The sequence below is a fragment of the Papio anubis genome, chromosome 10, assembly GCF_008728515.1.
Source record: "Papio anubis isolate 15944 chromosome 10, Panubis1.0, whole genome shotgun sequence".
NCBI classification, from domain to species: Eukaryota; Metazoa; Chordata; class Mammalia; order Primates; family Cercopithecidae; genus Papio; species Papio anubis.
Genome location: NC_044985.1, coordinates 85,344,278 through 85,365,158, shown reverse-complemented (window position 1 = coordinate 85,365,158; position 20,881 = coordinate 85,344,278). Strand labels below are relative to the sequence as shown.

At 35.5% G+C, this 20,881-nt stretch overlaps 1 protein-coding gene and 1 long non-coding RNA gene across 10 annotated transcripts in view; one reads left to right on the top strand and one right to left on the bottom strand.

Annotated features, from left to right (window-relative positions):
- The window catches only part of C2CD6 (C2 calcium dependent domain containing 6), a 176,813-nt gene that overhangs the window by 56,450 nt on the left and 99,482 nt on the right, over nucleotides 1–20,881 (top strand). For 4 of the 9 annotated variants that reach the window (XM_017946785.3, XM_017946787.1, XM_017946786.1 and 1 more), the window contains 4 exons: nucleotides 5,264–5,369; nucleotides 7,275–7,353; nucleotides 16,197–16,243; nucleotides 17,356–17,655. In XM_017946785.3, coding sequence (XP_017802274.1) covers nucleotides 5,264–5,369; nucleotides 7,275–7,353; nucleotides 16,197–16,243; nucleotides 17,356–17,655 — 532 coding nt within the window. Of the gene's footprint in view, nucleotides 1–5,263; nucleotides 5,370–7,274; nucleotides 7,354–16,196; nucleotides 16,244–17,355; nucleotides 17,939–20,881 lie in introns of those variants that run through there. The other 5 variants (XM_017946789.2, XM_031651449.1, XM_017946790.1 and 2 more) reach the window with 3 other exon arrangements.
- LOC116269184 overlaps nucleotides 5,210–20,881 on the bottom strand; it is a 90,817-nt gene continuing 75,145 nt past the window's right edge. Inside the window, exon 3 of the long non-coding RNA XR_004176619.1 lies at nucleotides 5,210–5,264. This is a non-coding gene — a long non-coding RNA (uncharacterized LOC116269184). The remainder of the gene's footprint in view (nucleotides 5,265–20,881) is intronic.

Here is a 20,881-nt window from a genome sequence, read left to right as displayed (position 1 = left end):
TTCCTTCCTTCCTTCCTTCCTTCCTTCCTTCCTTTCTTCCTTTTTTTGAGATGGAGTCTCACTCTGTCACCCAGGCTGGAGTGCAGTGGCGTGATCTTGGCTCACTGCAACCTTTGCCTCCTGAGTTCAAGAAATTCTCCTGCCTCAGCCTCCTGAGTAGCTGGGACTACAGGTGTGTGCCACCAAGCCCGGCTAATTTTTTTGTACTTTTAGTAGAGATGAGGTTTCATCATGTTGGTCAGGCTGGCCTCGAACTTCTGACCTCAAATGATCCACCCGCCTCGACCCCCCAAAGTACTGGGATTACAGGCGTGAGTCACTGTGCCCAGCCTATATTATCTTTTAAATATAATATTTGATCCAAAATAATAATCCATAATACTAATGTAAATTATGTATAAAATAATATAATGATACCAACCAGTACTCAACCTAACCTAAAATCTAAAACATTATGGATAATTTGTATCTACTTATGGGCTTCTCTCCTATTTCGTCCTCCTGCCTATTTCCCAGAAGTTAACTACTTCAATGAGTTTTTATTGTTTGCCTTTTGAAAATTAAGTTTTTTAAAAAAATCATATATGTAGGATGCTTAAATAATACATTATTTGATTTTGCTTACATCACCCACTGTTATGTTTCTAAGACTCATCTATGCTGTTTCATGGCATTCCATTTGGTGAATATACTGCAATTTTCATTTGTTTACTAATGATCATTAGGTGTATTCTCTCTTTATTGCTGCATAACAAATTGTCACAAACTTAGTTGTTTAAAATAGTATCTATTTATTTTCTCACAGTAAGTCAGAAGTCTGGGCAGAGTGTAACTGAATTCACGAGGCTGACCGGGCGTGGTGTGTCATGCCTCTAATTCCAGCACTTTGGGAGGCCAAGGCAGGCCGATCATGAGGTCAGGTGTTTGAGACCAACCTGGCCAACATGGTGAAAACCTGTCTCTACTAAAAATTCAAAAATTAGCCAGGCGTGGTGGCGGGCACCTGTAATCCCAGCTACTCAGGAGCCTGAGGCAGGAGAATCGTTGGAACCTGGGAGGCGGAGGTTGCAGTGAGCTGAGATCACGTCACTGTACTCCAGCCTGGGTGACAGAGCAAGACTCCATCTCAAAAAAAAAAAAAAAAAAAGAGAGAGATATTTCACAAGGCTGAAATACAGGTGTTGGCCAGCGCATTCTTATTTAGAGGGGTTCTCTTCCAAGTTTGTTCAGGTTGTTTGAAGAATTCAGTTTCTCGTGATTATAGGAGCTTCTCTTCTTCTGGAACTCCCATAATGTGATAATTTGTTTCTTTAACCGTGTCCTGTAAGTCCTGTAGCCTTTCTTCACTCTATTCTTTTTCATCTGCCTGTATTATTTCAATAGACCTGCCTTTAAGTTAAGAAATTATTTCTTCTCTGTGGTCTGATCTCAATTGTACATTTCATTATTTTTTTCCTTTTCTTTTTCTTGCTCTGTTGCCCAGACTCGAGTGTAGTGGCACTATCTCGGCTCACTACAATCTCCACCTCCTGGGTTCAAGCAGTTCTCATGCCTCAGCCTCTGAGTAGCTGGAATTACAGACGTGAGATGTGAGCCACCAAGCCTAATTTTTGTATTTTTAGTAGAGACAGGGTTTCACCTTATTGGCCAATGTGGTCTTGAACTCCTGATCTCAAGTGATCTACTCACTTTGGCCTCCCGAAGTGCTGGGATTACAGGTGTGAGCCACTGTACATGGTCCACAATTTTACATTTTATTCCAGTCATCGAATTCTTCAGCTCTAGGATATCCGTTTGGTTCTTTTTATATCTGTATATTTGTTGAAATTCTCATTTAAATCATGAATTGTTTTCCTGATTTAATTGTCTATCTGTATTCTCTTATATCTGAGTTTCCTTAAGATCATTATTTTGAATTTTTTTCTGACATTTCATGTATTTCCTTATGATCGGGGTCTGTTAGTGGAGAATTATTGTTTTTATTGAAGGTGACGTTTCCTTGCTTTTTCCTAATTCGTGTGTCCCTACATTGATTTCTGTGTATCTGATGGAAAAGTCACCTCTTTCAATTGTATGTTGTAGATTTCCCAGGGAAATATTTGTATGAATATTGTATGACATCTTGGGATATCAGATTGGTGGGGCACATTGGCCCAGTTCTAGGTGGATCCAGTAGTTTAGTCTTCATATAGTTTTTCAGCTATAATCTATAGTAGTGGTATTTGCAAGTTTCTCAGTAGCCTAGGCTGAGAGAGTCTATAGAGATGGTGGTGTGACTTTGTTAGGGATGGTCTCACTGGGCTGTTTCTTAAATGGGTGGCATGCAGTGGCTTGTCTGGCCTAGGAATATTCCTGCCCAGAGCAACTTGTGGGGCTGTTTCTTAGGCCTCAGATGTGGGCACACAGCTCTTCAGCTGGCCTGGAATCCTGTCTGCTAGGGGCAGCCTTTAGGGATATTTCTTGGGCCTGAGATGTGGGTGCACAGCTGCTTTGCTGGCCTGGTGATGTTTTTGCTGGGAGTTGCCCACAGGGCCGTTTCACAGGTCTGGTATTCAGGTGCAAAGCTGCTCAGGGGCATGGCCACTGGAGGTAGCCTGAGGAGCTGTTTCTCAGGTCCTGAACATGGGCTCTTGGCTGCTTGCCCAGCCTGGGGATATGCCTGTCAGGGGCAGCCTGCAGCATGGTTTCTCTGGCCCTGGAATTTAATCTGTTTTTAGGCCTAATGATGGAACAGCTTATGGATATAATACCTCTTTGAATGAGATGAATATGAAAATTGATATGTCCATAAGTAGGGCTACTCAAATTATCAACTTCTAGTGGTCATAGATCTCCTGGTTTAAGGTCTGTTGTAGGGATTATATAAGAATCAAACTTCAGGTCTTCGTAGTCTGTATATTTATACCTAAATATCATTGGTAGTCTATGGTTTTTCAAGTTAGAGAAGAGATACTCATTTTACTTATCATGTATAGGATTCATAAAGACAGTAAAGTAATTAGGATTAAAATAATAGTGAGTAAGATAATTAATACTGTTTCTACTTCTTAAGCATCTATTTTGTGTGGGTTAGTTTAGTTGTTAGTGTTAGTGAAATAACATAAAGGACTAAAGAGCTAATTAAGAAAATGGTTATTACAGTGTGATTGTGTAAGTGTAGTTCTTCTATAATAGATGATGCTGCATCTTGAAAGCCTGACTGGAATAGGTATACCACAATGATATAAAGAATTTTAACTTGTAAATTAACTTTGACAAAGTTATGTAACATTTTTACTAGTATCTTGCTTGTTGAAAAAGTCATAATGGTTATGAGGCTAGCCTGAAACTAGTTATAGGGGGTTTGACTCCTTGCTGTCTTATTTTTAGCTTCTATGTACGTGGGCTTTTTGATTGTATAATATGGTTATGGGTGGCCATGAAATCATTCGAGATTTTTAGATGAAAGTTCCACTACTGAGACTTCCCATTTTGAAGTGTAGCCTTCTCAGATTATGAAAATTATTAATATTACTGTTATTAATTAAATAAATGAGCCTATTGATGAAATGGTGTTTCATGTTGTATATACATTAGGGCAGTGACCTATAGTGGACCAGAAGTGTAAGGTCTTACACTTTAGTTTCTGAAAAAAAATATTTAAAATATTATTTTGAACTCATAGATTTAAACATTTGATAGGCTGCAATCCATTGCAATCCATTGCAGGTTTTAATCTTTGTTAAAGTGTGTTGGTCTATTTTATGTGAAATTAATTTGTCTGAATTTTTTGCAGGAGAATTGGCTTAGAAAACTCTTCTAGCTTCACAGATTCACACCTCTGATGTTTTCATTTGGGGTGTGTGTGTGTGTGTGTGTGTGTGTGTGTGTGTAGTATAATGGAATGCTTTTTAAGATTTCCTGGGGTCCTGTCCCGGAAGAGATACTTGGCTGGTCAGTTTTGAGCGTTCATAGTGGTTAGGCTGCTCCGGGCCCTTTAGATCTTACCATGAATCCCGAAATGAGAAAAACCCTCCCAGTTTCAATTGCTATTCTCAAATTGTCTCTGCACACTACCAGATTTTTGTACTAAAACTATATTTTATTTATAATGTTCACATCTATATTCATGAATGAGATTAGACTGTAATTTTTCTTTTTCATAATGTCTTTGTCAGGTTTTATTGTCAAGGCCATTATGTCCTCATGAAATGAATTGGGAAACATTCTCTGTCTTCCATTTAATCCTTGTTAATTATATCTTTAAGTTATTCAAGCTTTTTGAAGTTTCTTAGATTAGAAGATATATCCTTTTTTTCACTTGCTTTATTGTGGAAGATATTGTATATGTATTGAATAATTATATATATATAAAATATATATAGTGTTATGGACTGAATGTATGTCCCCTCAAATTCATATGTTAAAATCCTAATCCCCAGTGTGATGTTATTTGGAAGCATTGCCTTTGGAAGATAATTAGGGTTAGATTAGGTCATGAGGGTAGGACTGTTATAATGATGGGATTAATGCCCTTATAAAAAGAGAAAGAGACACAAGATCCATCTCTTTCCACCATGTGAGGATATAAGAAGGCCATCTGCAAACAAGGAAGACTACTCTCACCAGACACTGGATCTGCCAGCACCTTGATCTTGGACTTCCTGACCTCTAGAACTGTGAGAAATAAATGTCTATTGTTTGGGGGAGGGATAGCATTAGGAGAAATACCTAATGTAAATGATGGGTTGATGGGTGCAGCAAACCAACGTCACACATGTATACCTGTGTATCAAACCTGCACGTTGTGCACAAGTACCCTAGAACTTAAAGTATATTTTTAAAAAGTCTGTTTAAGTCACCCAGTCTATTGTATTCTGTTATAGCAGCTCAAACTGACTAAGACTTGTGGTTTAAATACTAAGAGTAATATATATTGAATAATTTCTATAACATGTATATATAGCCTAAATAATGATAATAAGCCCATTGTGTACATATTTATGATTCAGGTTAATAAATACACCACCAGTAATATCAGAAATATGTTTTGTGTACCCTTCTGAGATTACATCCCTCTCCTTTCCTGTCTCCAGGTAACTAGTACCTTGATTTTTGTTGTAATCATTCCCTTTCCTTTGACTGTATCCCTAGACAATATATTGTTGGTTTGTCTCTTTTAGAACATTTTATAAATGGATCACATTGCATGTATTCTTCTGTGAATCATACCATATATATTCTTCTGTCACTTGCTTTTTTCATTCATAATTGATTTCTTTAGGCTGGAAAAGATGAAAAAAGAATATAGAAATCTGAATACATGGATAGACAAAGCTAACTATTTAGAAAGCATTCTAATGCCAAAATTGGAACATAAGGATTCTAAGGTAATTGACATAATACATTCTCCTATATATAGCTTTTAATGCTTTTTATTAAGAATGGGATTATGATCATTAAAAATGATGATCAATTTTTTTGTCCTTGATATAATAAAATACTTTCCATGGTTCAGGTACTTACCTGTTTTGATAATGTGCCATTCAATGAATATTTATTGATAATTTGTAAGGTTTAATAGTTATTGATAATTTATAAGGATATAATTCATATACCATACAAATGACCCATTTATAGAACTCAGTGACCTTTAGTATATTCACTGAGTTGTGTATCCATCACCACAGTGAATTTTAGAACATTTTTATCACCTGCAAAAGCAACCCCATACCCTTTAGCCAACACCTCCCAATTTTTCCACCCCCTCCACTAGCCCTAGGCAGCAATTAGTCAACTTTCTAACTCTATAGCTTTAGCCTATTCTAGATATTTCATATAAATAGAATCATACAATATGTTGTCCTTTGTGATTTGCCTCTTTTGCCTGCCATATTTTTAAGTTTCACCCCTGTTGTAGCATGTACCAGTACTTCATTTTTTTCTCTCTCCAGATAACATTCCATTATTTGGATATACCACATTTTGTTTATGCATTCATCAGCTGATAGGCATTTAGGTTGTTTCTATTTAAAAGCTATTATGAATAATGCTGCTATGAACATTTATGTGCAAGTTTATGTGTGAACAAATGTTTTCAATTCTCTTGGGTATATATAAAGGAGTGGAAGCAGGATTGTGTAATTATGCCCTGTTTAGATTTACGAGGAGCTTCCAAACTGTTTTCCACTGCAGCTGCATCATCGTACATTCCAACCAGCAATGTATGAAGGATCAAAATCTTCATCTACCCTTTTTAACTTTTAAAAATTATTATTATATCCATCCTAGTGGGTTTGAAGTGGTATCTCATTGTGGGTTTGATTTGCATTTCTCTAATGACTAATGATGTGAACATCTTTTCGTGTGTTTACTGGACATTTGTATATCTTCCTCAGATAAAATTTATTCAAATCCTTTGCCAGTTTTAAAATTGAGTTATTTTTCTTTTTATTGTTAAGTTGTAAGAGTTCTTGGTATTTTCTGGACATTAAACCCTTATCAGAAATGTGAGTAAGGTTTAATATTTAGAAATACACTTTAACCTATACATGTTGACTTGGAAATAAAGGATTCATAGCTCTCTCAATGGATGGATAAAACATTGACTATGATCACAGTCTAAAATGGTAGTTATAACATATTGATATTTTCATGTTTTTTAATGCCTCTGTGATAAATGGGCAGAGTTGTGCTGCTTTTGGATAAACTGATTAGTATTTACCAATACACTATTCATATTTTGGAGACACTTTGGAGGACTTTTTATTAAAGGGACTAAGAACTTAGGGTTCTTATTAAAAGATCATTTTTAATAAGATCATTTTTAATATTTTTTAAGTGCCCACTGATCACTTTAGCTTATAATTCTCCTTGGAATTTTGTAAAGAGACACATCATTTTTAAGTTATAGGCCAAAATGTATTCTAATAAAAAAAGTAATCTGTTTCCTGGGGGTATCTTCTCATACCCCCTGAAGTTACAATATTATGTAATTTATCTTGTAGTATTTATCTCCTACACCCATCATTCAAATACTCCATCCATTCTTGGATACCCTTTCTTTGGAACATCAACTCCTAGTCAGAGTATGCGGCTCCTTAAAATACTGCTGTTTGAATTGCTTTTCTCACAAACCCATCTCCTTCTCGTCTTCTGTAAATTTGGGTGTGGAGGAAGGTGTATTGTATTAAAAGTGGTTATGAAGGCAGAGGAAAATGTTTTAGTTCTTCAAATATTTTCCCCAATATATTTTCTTTTTTTCTTTTCTTTTTTTTTTTTTTTTTTGCTTCTAGGAAACTAATGTGGATGAGGCATCTGAAAACCCGAAAAGCAATCAATCTGAAGAGAAGCTTGAAAATGTTGCAGGAGTAGGTAAGAAACTAATTTGATTTTTTTAAATTAAGATAATTGAAATCAAAGTGATTATATCACAAAGACAATTAGTAATATGCTTTAAGTAGATTTCTTTTTTGTTAGGAAACAAATATGCATTTCACTGTAGTTTCGGCATATGGTAGGTGTGATAATTTTAAAGAAAAGTGTTAGACCCTATTAAGAATATTAAAAAGTTTTAAGGCCCAGCATAGTGGCTCACGCCTGTAATCCCAGCACTTTGGGAGGCTGAGGCAGGTGGATCATGAGGTCAGGAGTTCAAGACCAGCCTGGCCAAGATGGTGAAACCCTGTCTCTACTGAAAATACAAAAAATTAGCCAGGCGTGGTGGCAGGCGCCTGTAATCCCAACTGCTTGGGAGGCTGAGGCAGGGGAATCACTTGAACTCGGAGGGCGGAGGTTGCAGTAAGCCGAGATCTCGTCACGGCACTCCAGCCTGGGCAACAGAGTGAGATTCCATCTCAAAAAAAAAAAAAAAAAAAGAAGAAGTTTTAATGCTGCTTTATTTTATTTTTAAATATTATTATTATTATTATTGTTATTATCATCTGAGACAGGGTCTAGTTCTGCCACTCAGCCTGGAGTACAGTCGCACAACCACAGCTCACTGCAGCCTTAATCTCCCGGGTTCAACCAGTCTTCCCACCTTAGCCTCCCAAGTAGCTGACACTACAGGCACATGCCACTATGCCTAGCTAATTTTTGTATTTTTTTTTGTAGAGAAAGGATTTTGCCGTATTGTCCAGACTGGTCTCAAACTCCTGAGCTCAAGCAATCTTCCTGCCTTGAATTCCCAAAGTGCTGGGATTACATGCATAAGCCACCACGCTTGGCCAATGCTCTTTTATTTTTTTAAGAATGAGAAAAAAGTTAAAATATTAACTATGACCTGTGAAAAGGCATTTTTATTAGAGATTGTGAACAATAGAGCTATTGGTCTCTTTTATGTAGAGGAGTGTGTTTATGCAGAGGAGTGTGTGTGTGTGTGTGTGTGTGTGTGAAAAAGTGTGGCAGAGGAAGAAGGAGAGGAAATTAGATTAGCGTTACATTTGAGAATTTATCGTAAAGTATCAGTAAGAGATTTAATAAATGGACTGTTGATGCAGTCTTTTAAAAATCTCTTAAATTCACTAAGAAAGCAAGTTAAAGTATAGTACTACACTTTAAAATACGTAATAATATAATGTAAAGTCTTGGATTCTGCAGGCATGGAATGGAATAATGACTTATTGTTTTAAGACTTTTGTCACACATTAATCGTCTCTTTCCTCTCCACTTCTAATTCTCTGGCTATATCAGGCTTTTGAAAGATTCATTTCCTAACTTCTAGGAATCTACCAGCCTAGCAGAGATACTACCTCTTTAGCTAACTCTTTACCTGAAACATTCAAGTTTTAGATATAGGATAATCATAGTTCCTCTCTTCAATATCACTGGAAGAATGGAGGGTAACTTTTTCAATCACTAGTGGTAGCTATCTTTTTTTCTTTTACTTTTTTTTCCACTTACTCAAAGATTGGTTGCATATATATTTACAATGGTTATATCCTCTTGATGTATTGATCCTTTATCATCATATAATGCCATTTTTGCATCTTTTTACAGTTTTTGACTTGAAGTCTATTTTTTATGTGAATATGGCCACTCCTGCTCTTTTTTGGCTTCCAGTTTCATGGAATATCTTTTTGCATTCCTTCACTTTCAGCCTGTGTGTGTCCTTAAACCCAAAGTGAGTCTCCTCTACATAAAATACACTTGGGTCTTGTTTTTATGTCTATTCTGCTACTCTGTGTCTTTCAACTGGGGAGTTTAATTCATTTACATTTAAAGAATTATTGAATTATTAAGGACTTACTATTGCCATTTTTTACATTGTTTCTGTCTGTCTTGTAATACTTTTGCCTATCTTTTTCTGTCATGCCATCTTTCCTTGTGTTTCATTGATGTTTTTGTATTGATATGCTTTGGTTCCTTTCTCTTTGCTTCTCGTGTGTCGTCTTTTATTCTCAATAAATATAGATTCAAAACTACTCAACAAAATACTGACAGACTGAATTCAACAGCATATTAAAAGGAGCAAATGGAATTTAACTCCAGGATGCAAGGATGTTTCATCATACAGAAATCAATTAATGTGATACACTACATCGACCGCATGTAGGATTAAAAACCACATGATTATTTCAACAGATGTGAAAAAGTATTTGACAAACTTCAACAGCCTTTTAGGATAAACACCTTCAAAAAACTAGATATAGTAATAAATAGCTGAATATATTAATAAGAAAGGCTATAAATGAAAAGCCTGTAGCAAATACCATACTCAACAGTGAAAAACTGAACACTTTTCCTCTAAGATCAGAAACAGCTCGAGGATGTTCATTCTGCCCCTTCTGTTAAACATAGTACTAGAAATCCTAGTCAGAGCAATCAGGCAAGAAAAAAAAATAGAAAGTATCCAAATCAGAAAGGAAGAAGTAAAATTATCTTTGCAGATGGCAGGATCTTACATACAGAAAATTCTGTAGACTCCATACAAAAAGACCTGTTAGAACCAATAAATGAATTCAGTAAAGTTGCAGGAGATAAAACCAACACAGAAAAATCAGTTGTGTTTCTATACACTAACAATGAACTGCCCAAAAAAGAAATCAAGAAAATAATTCCAGTTTACAATAGCGTCAGAAAGAATAAAATAATTAGGAATAAACTTTTCAAAGGAGGTGAAAGACCTTGCACACTGAAAACTAAAAAACATTGATAATGAAAAAGAAAATAAAGGGAAAGATATCCTGTTTTCTTGAGTTTGAAGATTTAATACTGTGAAAATGTTCATACTACCCAAAGCAGTCTACAGATTCAGTGCAATCTGTATCAAAATTCTAATGGTGTTTTTAACAGAAGTAGAAAAAGCAATCCCAAAATTTATATGGAACCACAGAAGACTCTGGATAGTCAAAATAATCTTGAGAAAGAAGAACAAGGCTGGAGGTATCACACATTCTGATTTCAAAATATATTACAAAAATATAGTAATTAAAATAGCATGGAGTGGCATAAAGATAGACATATAGACCAACAGAATAGAAGAGGGAGCCTAGAAATAAACCCATGTAAATGTGATGAACTGATCTTTGAGAAGTGTGCCAAGAATACACAATAAGGAAAGAATAGTCTTTTCAGCAAATGGTGTTGGGAAAACTGGATATTCAAATGCAAAAGAATTGAAATTAGACTTTTGCTTAACACCATAAACAAAAATCAGCTCTAAATGGATTAATGACTTAAATGTAAGACTGGAAACTGTAAAATTCCTAGAAGAAAACATAGGGGAAAATCTCATTGACATTGGTGTTGGCAATAATTTATTGGATAAGACACCAAAGGCACAGGCAACAAAAGCAAAAACAGACAGTGGGGCTATATCAAATTAAAAAGCTTCTACACAGTAAAGGAAACAACAGAGTGAAGAAGAAACCTACAGAATGAGGGAATATATTTGCGAACCATATATTTGATAAAGGGCTAGTATTCCAAAACATATAAGGAACTTTTTCAACTCAATAGCAAAAAAATTTTTAAAAAGTGGACTGAGCACTTGAATACATATTTATCCAAAGAAGACATTACAAATGTCCAATGGGTGTACGAAAAGGTGCTCGTCATCATTAATCATCAGGGAAATACAAATCAAAATCATAATGAGATACGACACCTGTTAGGATGGCTATTACTGAAAAGTCAAGAAGTCAACAAGTGTTGGCAAGGATGTGAAGAAATTCGAACCCTAGTACACTGTTGGGGGAATGTAAAATGATGGAACTGCTTTTGAAAACAGCGTGGAGGTTACTCAAAAAAATGACAAATAGATAAATCATATGATCCTGCCATTTCACTTCTGGGTGTCTATCCAAAAGAATTGAAATCAGTATCTCAAAGCAGTATTTGCACTCCTATGTTTATTGCCATGTTACTTACTATAGTCAAGATGTAGAAACAACCTAAATGTCATAGATGAATGGATAAAGAAAATGTGGTATACACACATAATTCAGAGACATTGCAGGTTCAGTTCTAGACCACCACAATAAAGCAAGTCATATGATTTTTTTTTTTTTGTTTCCTAGGGCATATAAACATTATATTTACACTATACTATTGTGTATTAAATAAAGTGTGCAATAGCATTATATAAAAAATCAATGTACATGACTTAATTTAAAAATACTTAATTGCTGGCTGGGCACAGTGGCTCATGCATATAATACCAGTACTCTGGGAGGCCAAGGCAGGAGGATTGCTTGAACCCAAGACTTCAAGGGTGGGGTGCATCAGGTAGGATCATGCCACTACACTTCAGCCTGGGTGGCAGAGCAAGACCCTATCTCAAAAAATAGAGAGAGGCCAGGTGCTGTGGCTCAAGCTTGTAATCCCAGCACTTTGGGAGACCGAGGTGGGCAGATCACCTGAGGTCAGGAGTTCAAGACCAGCCTGGCCAACATTTAGTAGAGACCCTATCTCTACTAAAAATACAAAAATTAGCCAGGCGTGGTGGCTCACACCTGTCGTCCCAGCTACTTAGGAGGCTGCTGAGACATGAGAATCTCTTGAACCTGGGAGGTGGAGGTTGCAGTCAGCTGAGATCACGCCACTGCATCTAGCCTGGGCAACACAGTGAGATGAGACTCCATCTCATATATATATATACACACACACATATATATACACACACACACACACATATATATACACATATATATACACATATATGAGGTTGTTTGGGTTTTCTTGTAAATTATATATATATTTTTATATATGATCATCTGAGCCTTCAGTGAGTTGCAATATTTTTGCTGCTGGAGGGTCTTGCCTTGATCTTAATGGCTGGGACTGATCAAGGTGGTAGTTGCTGAAGGTTGGGGTGGCTGTGGCAATTTTAAAAAATAAGACAACAATGAATTTTGCCGCATCAGTTGGCTCTTCCTTTCATTAAGGATTTCTCTGTAGTATGCGATGCTGTTCGATAGCATTTTACCCACAGTAGAACTTCTTTCAAAATTGGGGTCAGTCCTCTTAAACCCTGCTGCTGCTTTGTCAACTAAGTTTATATAGAATTCTAAATCCTTTGTTGTCATTTTAGCAGTGTTCACAGCATCTTCGGCAGTAGATTCCATCTCAAGAAACTACTTTCTTTGCTCATCCATAAGAAGCAATTCCTCATCCATTCAAGTTTTATAATGAGATTGTAGCAATTTACTCACATCTTCAGGCTTCACTTCTAATTATAGCTCTCTTGCTATTTTCATCACATATGCAGTTGCTTTCTCTACTGAAGTTTCACTGAACATCTTAAAGTCATCCATGAGGGTCGTAATCAACTTCTTCCAAATTCCTGTTGATATTTTGAGCTCCTCTCCTGAAGCACAAATGCTCTTAATGGCATCTAGAATGGTGAATCCTTTGCAGAAGGTTTTCTATTTACTTTGCCAAGATCCCTCAGAGGAATTATGTAGGGCAGCTAAAGCCTTATAAAATGTATTTCTGAAATAAGAGGACTTGGAAGTTGAAATTACTCCTTGATCTGTGAGCTGCAGAATGGATCTGTGTTAGCAGGCATGAAAACAACAGTAATGTCCTCAGACATTTCCATCAGAGCTCTTGGATGACCAGTTGCATTGTCACTGAGCAGTAATATTTTGAAAGGTATCTTTTTTCTGAATAGTAAGTCTCAACAGCGAGCTTAAAATATTCAGTAAACCATGCTGCAAACAGATCCGCGGTCATCCATGCTTTGTTGTTCCATTTATAGAGCACAGGCAGAGTAGACTTGACATAAATGTTAAGGGCCCTAGGATTTTTAGAATGGTAAATGAGCATTGGCTTCAATTTAAAGTCAGCAGCTGCAATAGCCTCTAACAAGAGAGTTGGCCTATCCTTTGAAGCATTGAAGTCAGGCATTGAGTTCTCCTCTCTAGCTATGAAAGTCCTAGATGACATCTTCTTCCAGCATAAGGCTATTTCATCTACAATAAAAACCTATTTAGTGTAGCCACTTTCATCAGTTATCTTAGCTAGATCTTCTGGGTAACTCGCTGCAGCTTCTACATCAGCACTTGGCTGCTTTACCTTGCACTTTTGTGTTACAAAGATACTGTCTTTCCTTAAACCTCATGAACCAACCTTTGCTATCTTCAAGGTTTTCTTCTGCAGCCACCTCACCTCTCTCAGCTTGCATTGGATTGAAGAGAGTTAGGGGCTTTCTTTGGATTAGGCTTTGGCTTAAGGGACTGTTTGTGGCTGGTTTAATCTTCTATCCGGACCATTAAAATTTTCTCCATATCTGCAATAAGCTGTTTTGCTTTCTTATCATTTGTGTATGGAATAGCACTTCTAGTTTCCTTCAAGAATTTTTTCCTTTGCATTCACAGCTGGGCTGTTTGGTGCAAGAGGCCTAGCTTTTGGCCTGTCTCAGCTTTCAACATGCCTTCCTCAGTAAGCTTAATCATTTCTAGCTTTTGATTTAAAGTGAGGGATGTGCAAATCTTCTTTCACTTGAACACTCAGATTCATTTTGGGGTTATTAATGGCCTAGTTTCAATATTGTTGTGTCTCAGGGAATAGAGAGGCCAAGGAGAGGAAGAAAGATGGGGGAACAGCCGGTCAGTGGCATAGTTAGAACACACACAACATTTATAAATTAAGTTTGCCATCTTACAAAAGTCTAATATCCAGCATTTATAAGGAACTTAAACAAATTTACAAAAAAAAAAACAAAAAAAAACAAAAAAAAAACACCTCGTTAAACAGTGGGCAAAGGACATGAACACTTTTCAAAAGAAGACACACATGTGGCCAACAGGTATATGAAAAAATGCTCAACATCACTGATCATTAGAGAAATGCTAATCAAAACCATAATGAGATACCATCTCACACCAGTCAGAATAGCTATTATTAAAAAGTCAAAAAATAACAGATGCCAGCAAGGTTGCAGACAAAAAGGAATGCTTATACACTGTTGGTGGGAGTGTAAATTAGTTCAACTACTGTGGAAGACAGTGTGGTGATTCCTCAAAGACCTAAAGACAGAAATGCCATTTGACCCAGCAATCTCATTACTGGGTATATACCCAAAGGAATCTAAATCATTCTTTTATAAGGATACATGCCCGGGTATGTTCATTGCAGTACCATTCACAATAGCAAAGATATGGAATCAAGCTAAATGCCCATCAATGGTAGACTGGATAAAGAAAATGTAGTACATATACACCATAGAATACTATGCAGCCATAAAAAGAATGAGATCATGTCCTTTCCAGGAGCATAGATGGAACTGGAGACCATTATCCTTAGCAAACAAATGCAGGAACAGAAAACTAAATACCACATGGTCTCACTTATAAGTAGGAGCTAAATGATGAGAGCACATGGACACATAGAGGGGAACAACACACACTGGGGCCTATCAGAGAGTGGAGGGTAGGAGGAGGCAGAGGATCAGGAAAAATAACTAATGGATACTAGGCTTAATACCTGGTAATGAAATAATCTGTACAACAAACCCCCATGACAAAAGTTTACCTATGTAACAAACCTGCACATGTACAATTGAATTTAAAAGTTAAATTTTTTAAAAAAAGTTTGCTATCTTAGATGGGTGTGGTTTGTGGTGCCCCTCAACAATTACAATAGTAACATCAAAGATCACTGGTCATAGAGTACCATAAAAGATATTATAATAATGAAAAAGTTTGAAATATTTTGAGGATTACCAAAATGTGATGCAGAGACACAAAGTGAACACATACTTTTGGAAACATGGCACCAATAGTCTTGCTCAATGCAAGGTTGCCGCAGACCTTCAATTTGTACAAAACACAGTATCTGAGAAGTGCAATAAAAAGAGATATGCCTGTGTACATACAATGGGATATCATTCAGCATTTAAAAAGAAGGAAATCCTGCCATATGTGACAACGTGGATGGACCTTGAGGACATTATACTAAGTGAAATAAGCCAGTCACAGAAAGACAAATATTGCATGATGCCACGTATGTGAGGTATATGAAATAGTCAGAGTAGAATGCTGGTTGCCTGAGGCTAGGGGGAGGGGCAAATAGGGAATTGCTTTTCAACAAATATAAAGTTTAAGTTTTGCAAGATGATGAAGTTCTAGAGATCTGCTTTACAACATTGTGCTGATAGTTAACATTATTGTGCTTCACACTAGAAAATTTGTTAAGAGGATAGGTCTCATGTGACTTGTTCTTACCACAATTAAAAGAAAAAAAAAAGAGCTGAACAAAGTCATGTAGTCGTGACCATAGCAAATTTTTTTGCTAGAATTCTGCCTCAGTTATTTATTTTCTTTTTGTCCCTTTTAGGTTTTCCCTTTTTACATGCTAAATATGTATTCCTTATATTTCTAGGAAAATTTTACAAGTATTTCAACCAGCCTTCTTTGAATGGTCCTATTTTGCCTAATTTCATACACCCTTATTCTAGTCTCTTCTTCCGATCCTGGTCCCATCACTTATCATCTGGAATTTATTTCCTCTCAACTTAAAAAAAAAATATAGCATGTACCTGTGTTTGTGTCTTGTATTTACGCATCTGAAATGTTATCATTTACCACTCCCCCATCTTCCCAGAGATTCATCAGCTTGTTTATAGTAAGTAGTGTTTATGTTTGGATAGATGCTTTGATTTAAGTTGCTCTTTGTTTTTAGTGAGAAAAAAATGTAATAGTATTTTATCAATGTGCATACATATGTTTATTTTTTTTACGTAAAATAAAATACCCCCATTAATTTTTAAGCAGATATCCCTCTTGTAAATGAGGAAGCTGAAACTACTCCAAATGAGGTAAGGGAAATTGGAAGAGAACTTTTAATAGTCATTATTTTATAAAGGGATAAAATATTTATAAATGGAGAAATATTTATAGGTAGAGAAAGGTATCTGAGAAGTTACTCAGTTGTTTTACGGTTTCTATTATGGCAATATCTGTATAGTTACACTCTTGAAAGAGCCTTCTGCATAAAATAGTAACATTTAAAAATATGAAGATGGGGACAAAATGTGTTGAGGAAGAGATGAAGGAGAAACAAGAAAAAAGCATGAAGTTCTACGTAAGATCTTGGAAATAAATGCCATAGACCTAACTGCAGTTTTTACTCTTTCTTACCAAAATCTTTTATCATATTGTAAACTTTGCACAGAAAATATTCTATAGTTTATAATAGAAACAAACAAAACATAGAGTTTACATAATATAACTTGCTTTTCAGCTAAATTTACGTAAGGTATTCATTCCATAAAGCAGTGAATCCCCATGTAAACCAATGAAGAGTAAAATGTTCACTTACTGCTTGACAAATAGGATTTAATGATTTCCATTTCTGGGTCAGTGGCTCCCAAATGCCAATTGAAGAGTCATTATGTATTGCTATTTTCCCCAGTTCAAGGAGAGTAAAAGAAGATAATATAGAGAATTTTTCATAAAGCTAAATTTATTTAGTTTAACAGGCCATCCTTTATTTTACAATATTGTTCTTTGTACTGTGGTGCTATTAATATTCTCTTTATTTTCTTATATAGTTGTGATTTATGATATCATTCCTTGTGCGTTTTGCTATTAAAATTTCCTTTGTTTCATGATATATTGGTGGCAGTATAATAATAGTAGAATGTCAGACCCTCAGATTTTTTATTTTGAGATGTTGCTGATTTATAGATTTGGATATATGAGAACCACTGCTTTATCATATTTATGGATAGTATTCTACAGTCCATGGTTTCAGGCAAGTAAAGAATTTCACATGTTTATTAAGGAATTTAAAATTTATAAATAATAATGGTAATTTGTTATGATAAAGGATAAGAGTACAATTGATTTTGAGTCAGTTTCTTAATTTGTAAACTTTTCCAGTCAATAATGATTAATTGGTAGTTTGTTTTATTGCTGTATTTTCTAGTTACTGGATAATGATTCTGAGAAAGGCCTGACTATACCAACTTTGAACCAATTGGACCAAGATAATTCAACTGCTGATACTTCTAAAAGTGATGAATCAACACCTTCACCCACAGAAGTGCACTCATTGTGCACTATTTCTAACCAGGAAATAATAAAAGCAGGCAGAGTACCACCTTTAGGTGAACGTCAATCAGAAAGTATGCCAGACAGAAAAATGAAAAATGTGTTTTTTCCATCAGAAGTAAAATTAAAAGATAACTATCCAAGCATTTTAAAAGCAGACTCAACTCTATCAGAGGTAAATTTCAGGAGTATCTGTATAAATCCAAGGAGAAGGAACTTAGTTTCATCTCCAACAGAAATTAGCTGGCAAAATAACAGTCTTAACTTAGCTGAAAGGAAGAACACAGGCTTAGTTTCCACCAGATTAAAAATTAAAAGGTAGCTTTCAAAGCCAAGACCCAAAAGAAGGCCTTGAGCTCAAGGTGTCTGCCCTTATATTAGAAGTGTAAGACTAGGGACACAAAATAATCTATTTAAAAAAATTAAATACAAATAAATTGAAAATGCCTTCAAATGTCTCCAAGTGGAAATGTGTCTAAGTATATTAAATATTCCTACTTTACTTATATCAATCAAGAAATATGGATAAAAAACTTTCAAGAAAAGCAAAGTGATTTGAGATGCCAGTAATACAAATTAATCTCATGGGTTGGTAATTCAGCTGAAAGTGTAACAACAATAACAAAATGTAAATTCAAAGGAAATTTAAAAGCCTGGGAAGTTATTTCAGTGGAAATTCTTAATACAACTATTATATTATAGGAAATAGCATATGTTCTCCTTATTACAAATAATTTTATAGTTTAAGATGAGAATAAGAGTGTGAATTTAAAGGTACATCAAATTCTAGACTTTCTCAAAATGACAACATTCTACTTACATCTTTATATCTTATTGGAATCACTATTACAGGTAGTTCATCAAATGATATAAAAAGATACATAGGTCAGAAGATAAAGAATTTGAGTTCTAAGTAAGATTATGCTTCTGAATACTAGCTTGGGCATCTAAGTCTCTAGATCTATTTCTCTCATTATTTGAATGGTAGATCAGACTAGGGTCATTTCTAAATTCTTTCCCAAATTTCAAAAGGTATAATTTTAACTGGGAATTATTCTCAATTACCTATGTCAATAGCTTAATTAATACAACTTAAAAATAACATTCTTGTTTTTTCTAAATGTTCTGAAAGCAATGCACAGTCACAGAAAATTTAGAAAATGGAGAGAAATGTAAAAGAGAAAATAAAAGCAGTTATAATTCTACTGCTACATTTAACAATTTTATTTTCTTTTAGTCTTTCTTATGCATATATACATATATCTTTTATGAATTTTAAAAGCTTGAATCAAAATAGACATATAATTTTTATTTTTTGACTTTACATGCATGCCACCTGAATTTTCTTAAAAATTTGCAAGATGTAGAATGTCCTCAAATATTAATATTCCATAAGTTTTTAAACAGTTTTCATATTGCTGGAATTACGTTTGAAATTAACATTCTTTTGCTTATTTATTTGGATCTGTGGATCTGTGATTATCTCCTAATGTATTTACAGAAATGGCATGCTAACAAATTGCTCTCCAGAAAGACTGTACCACTTTACATTCTTACCAACAGTATTTGAGTATTAATGGTCTTTTAAATAATGATTAACACTTTTTCTTGCTCATTAGTCATTTTGGTTTTCCCTGCTATGAGTAGACAGATCATGTCCTTTGTCCATTTTTTTCTTTTGAAGACTTGGGGCTTTTGTTTAGGTTTTATAATGAGCTCTTTTGATTTTAAGGTATTAACCACTTGTATAGGCACATAGTTTGTAGTTTACCTTTTAATTTATGTATTACATTCAATCTGACTTCCAAAATATTCAATTTTCACTTGATAAGTAAGTTATTTATTGCTGTATAACAAACCACTCCAAAACCAAGTGGATTGAAAAAAACATTTTATTATCTCTCAAGATACTGGGGGGTTGACTTGCTTGTTGGGCAGTCCTTCTGCTCCACTTAATGTTGGATGTTAGATGGACTTACAGTTATCTAGGAGCTTGATTGATTTGGAACACTCATGACCACTCACTTACATGTCTGACACCTTGAATAGCTGTTAAGGCTGGGCTCAGCTGGGATGCAAGAACATCTGGTTTGATGTGTCTGTTTCCTTCTTTCTGTCTCACATATATATGTGTGTGTGTATATGTGTGTGTGTATATATGTGTGTGTGTATATATATATACACACACCTCAGATTAGATAGATAGATAGATAATATATAGATCTTTCTTTCCATGTAATCTTGGGAATTATCCTTCTCTCTCTCCATGGGGCTTCTTCTTGTGGTCTTTCTATATAATCTGTCTAACAAGGCTGCTAAGCTTTTTATGTGGCAGCTCAAGGCTTCCAAAATGCAAAAACAGAAACTTCAGGTCCTCTTAAGACATAGGCTTGGGATGAGCACAGGGTCACCCTCACTACCTTCTGTCGATTACAGCAAGTCCCATGCTCAGTCCTGATTCAGTATGGGAGGGGACTACAGAAGGGCATGAATCTTGGGAGGAGTTGTACATCAGGGACCATATTTGGAGATTAACTAAGTTCCAAGTAAGTCATATTCCTCCTACATGCAAAATATACTCACTTCACTCCCAAGATCCTCAATGTCATGCTATTACTGTATCAAGCTCAGGCTTGAACTACAAAATTTTATTATCTAACTAAGGTTCATGTGGGTGAGGCTCCTTAGGTATGACTCCTCTCAAACTTAAAATCTATGAATTGAAGAGACCAGTTATCTGTCCCCTACATACAATGACAAGCCAACAACAGGAAAATTGGAACAGACACTTCCGTTATAAAGGTAGAGGGAGGGAAAACATGAGGCATACATCAATCAGTTGACCATAGTAATTCTGAAGTTCTTGGCCTTGCCCTCACGTTTTAGCCTTACCCTTTGAATAATCCTTTTTCCATAAGAAATACTTTTGTTTGTAGTTGTAGCCCATGTTCTGTGTGTGGGAAGTTGAAAGTTCAAATGTGTCTTTTCATTTTTGCTTTCATTGAAGACTGAAATTTCACATATGCGTCTTTTCTTTCTAAACTACCCCTGTTCCTTTCAGTCCAAGATGCTATTATTCTCTTAAAGATTTTGTGGGCTTCCTGTGTATCAAATTAAGATCTAAATTAGTCAAATGTTACCCTTCTAAATATCTTCAAGTCAGGCCCCTATTTCCTTGGGCTGAGAGTCAGGGTGCTGTGGCAAAATGTCCTTAAGAAATTTAGAAGTGCCCTTGTCTGGCAAAGAAGGCCTAAGTTGCTACTTAAGATTCTTAAAATAATTTTTGCCTAGCTGAGTAGGCCTATGAGTCACCACCTTAAATCTTTTTGAGGTGTTAACAGATCTTACAGCCATACCCTTGTCATTTTAACCCTGAAACACATTCCTATGAACCCACAACT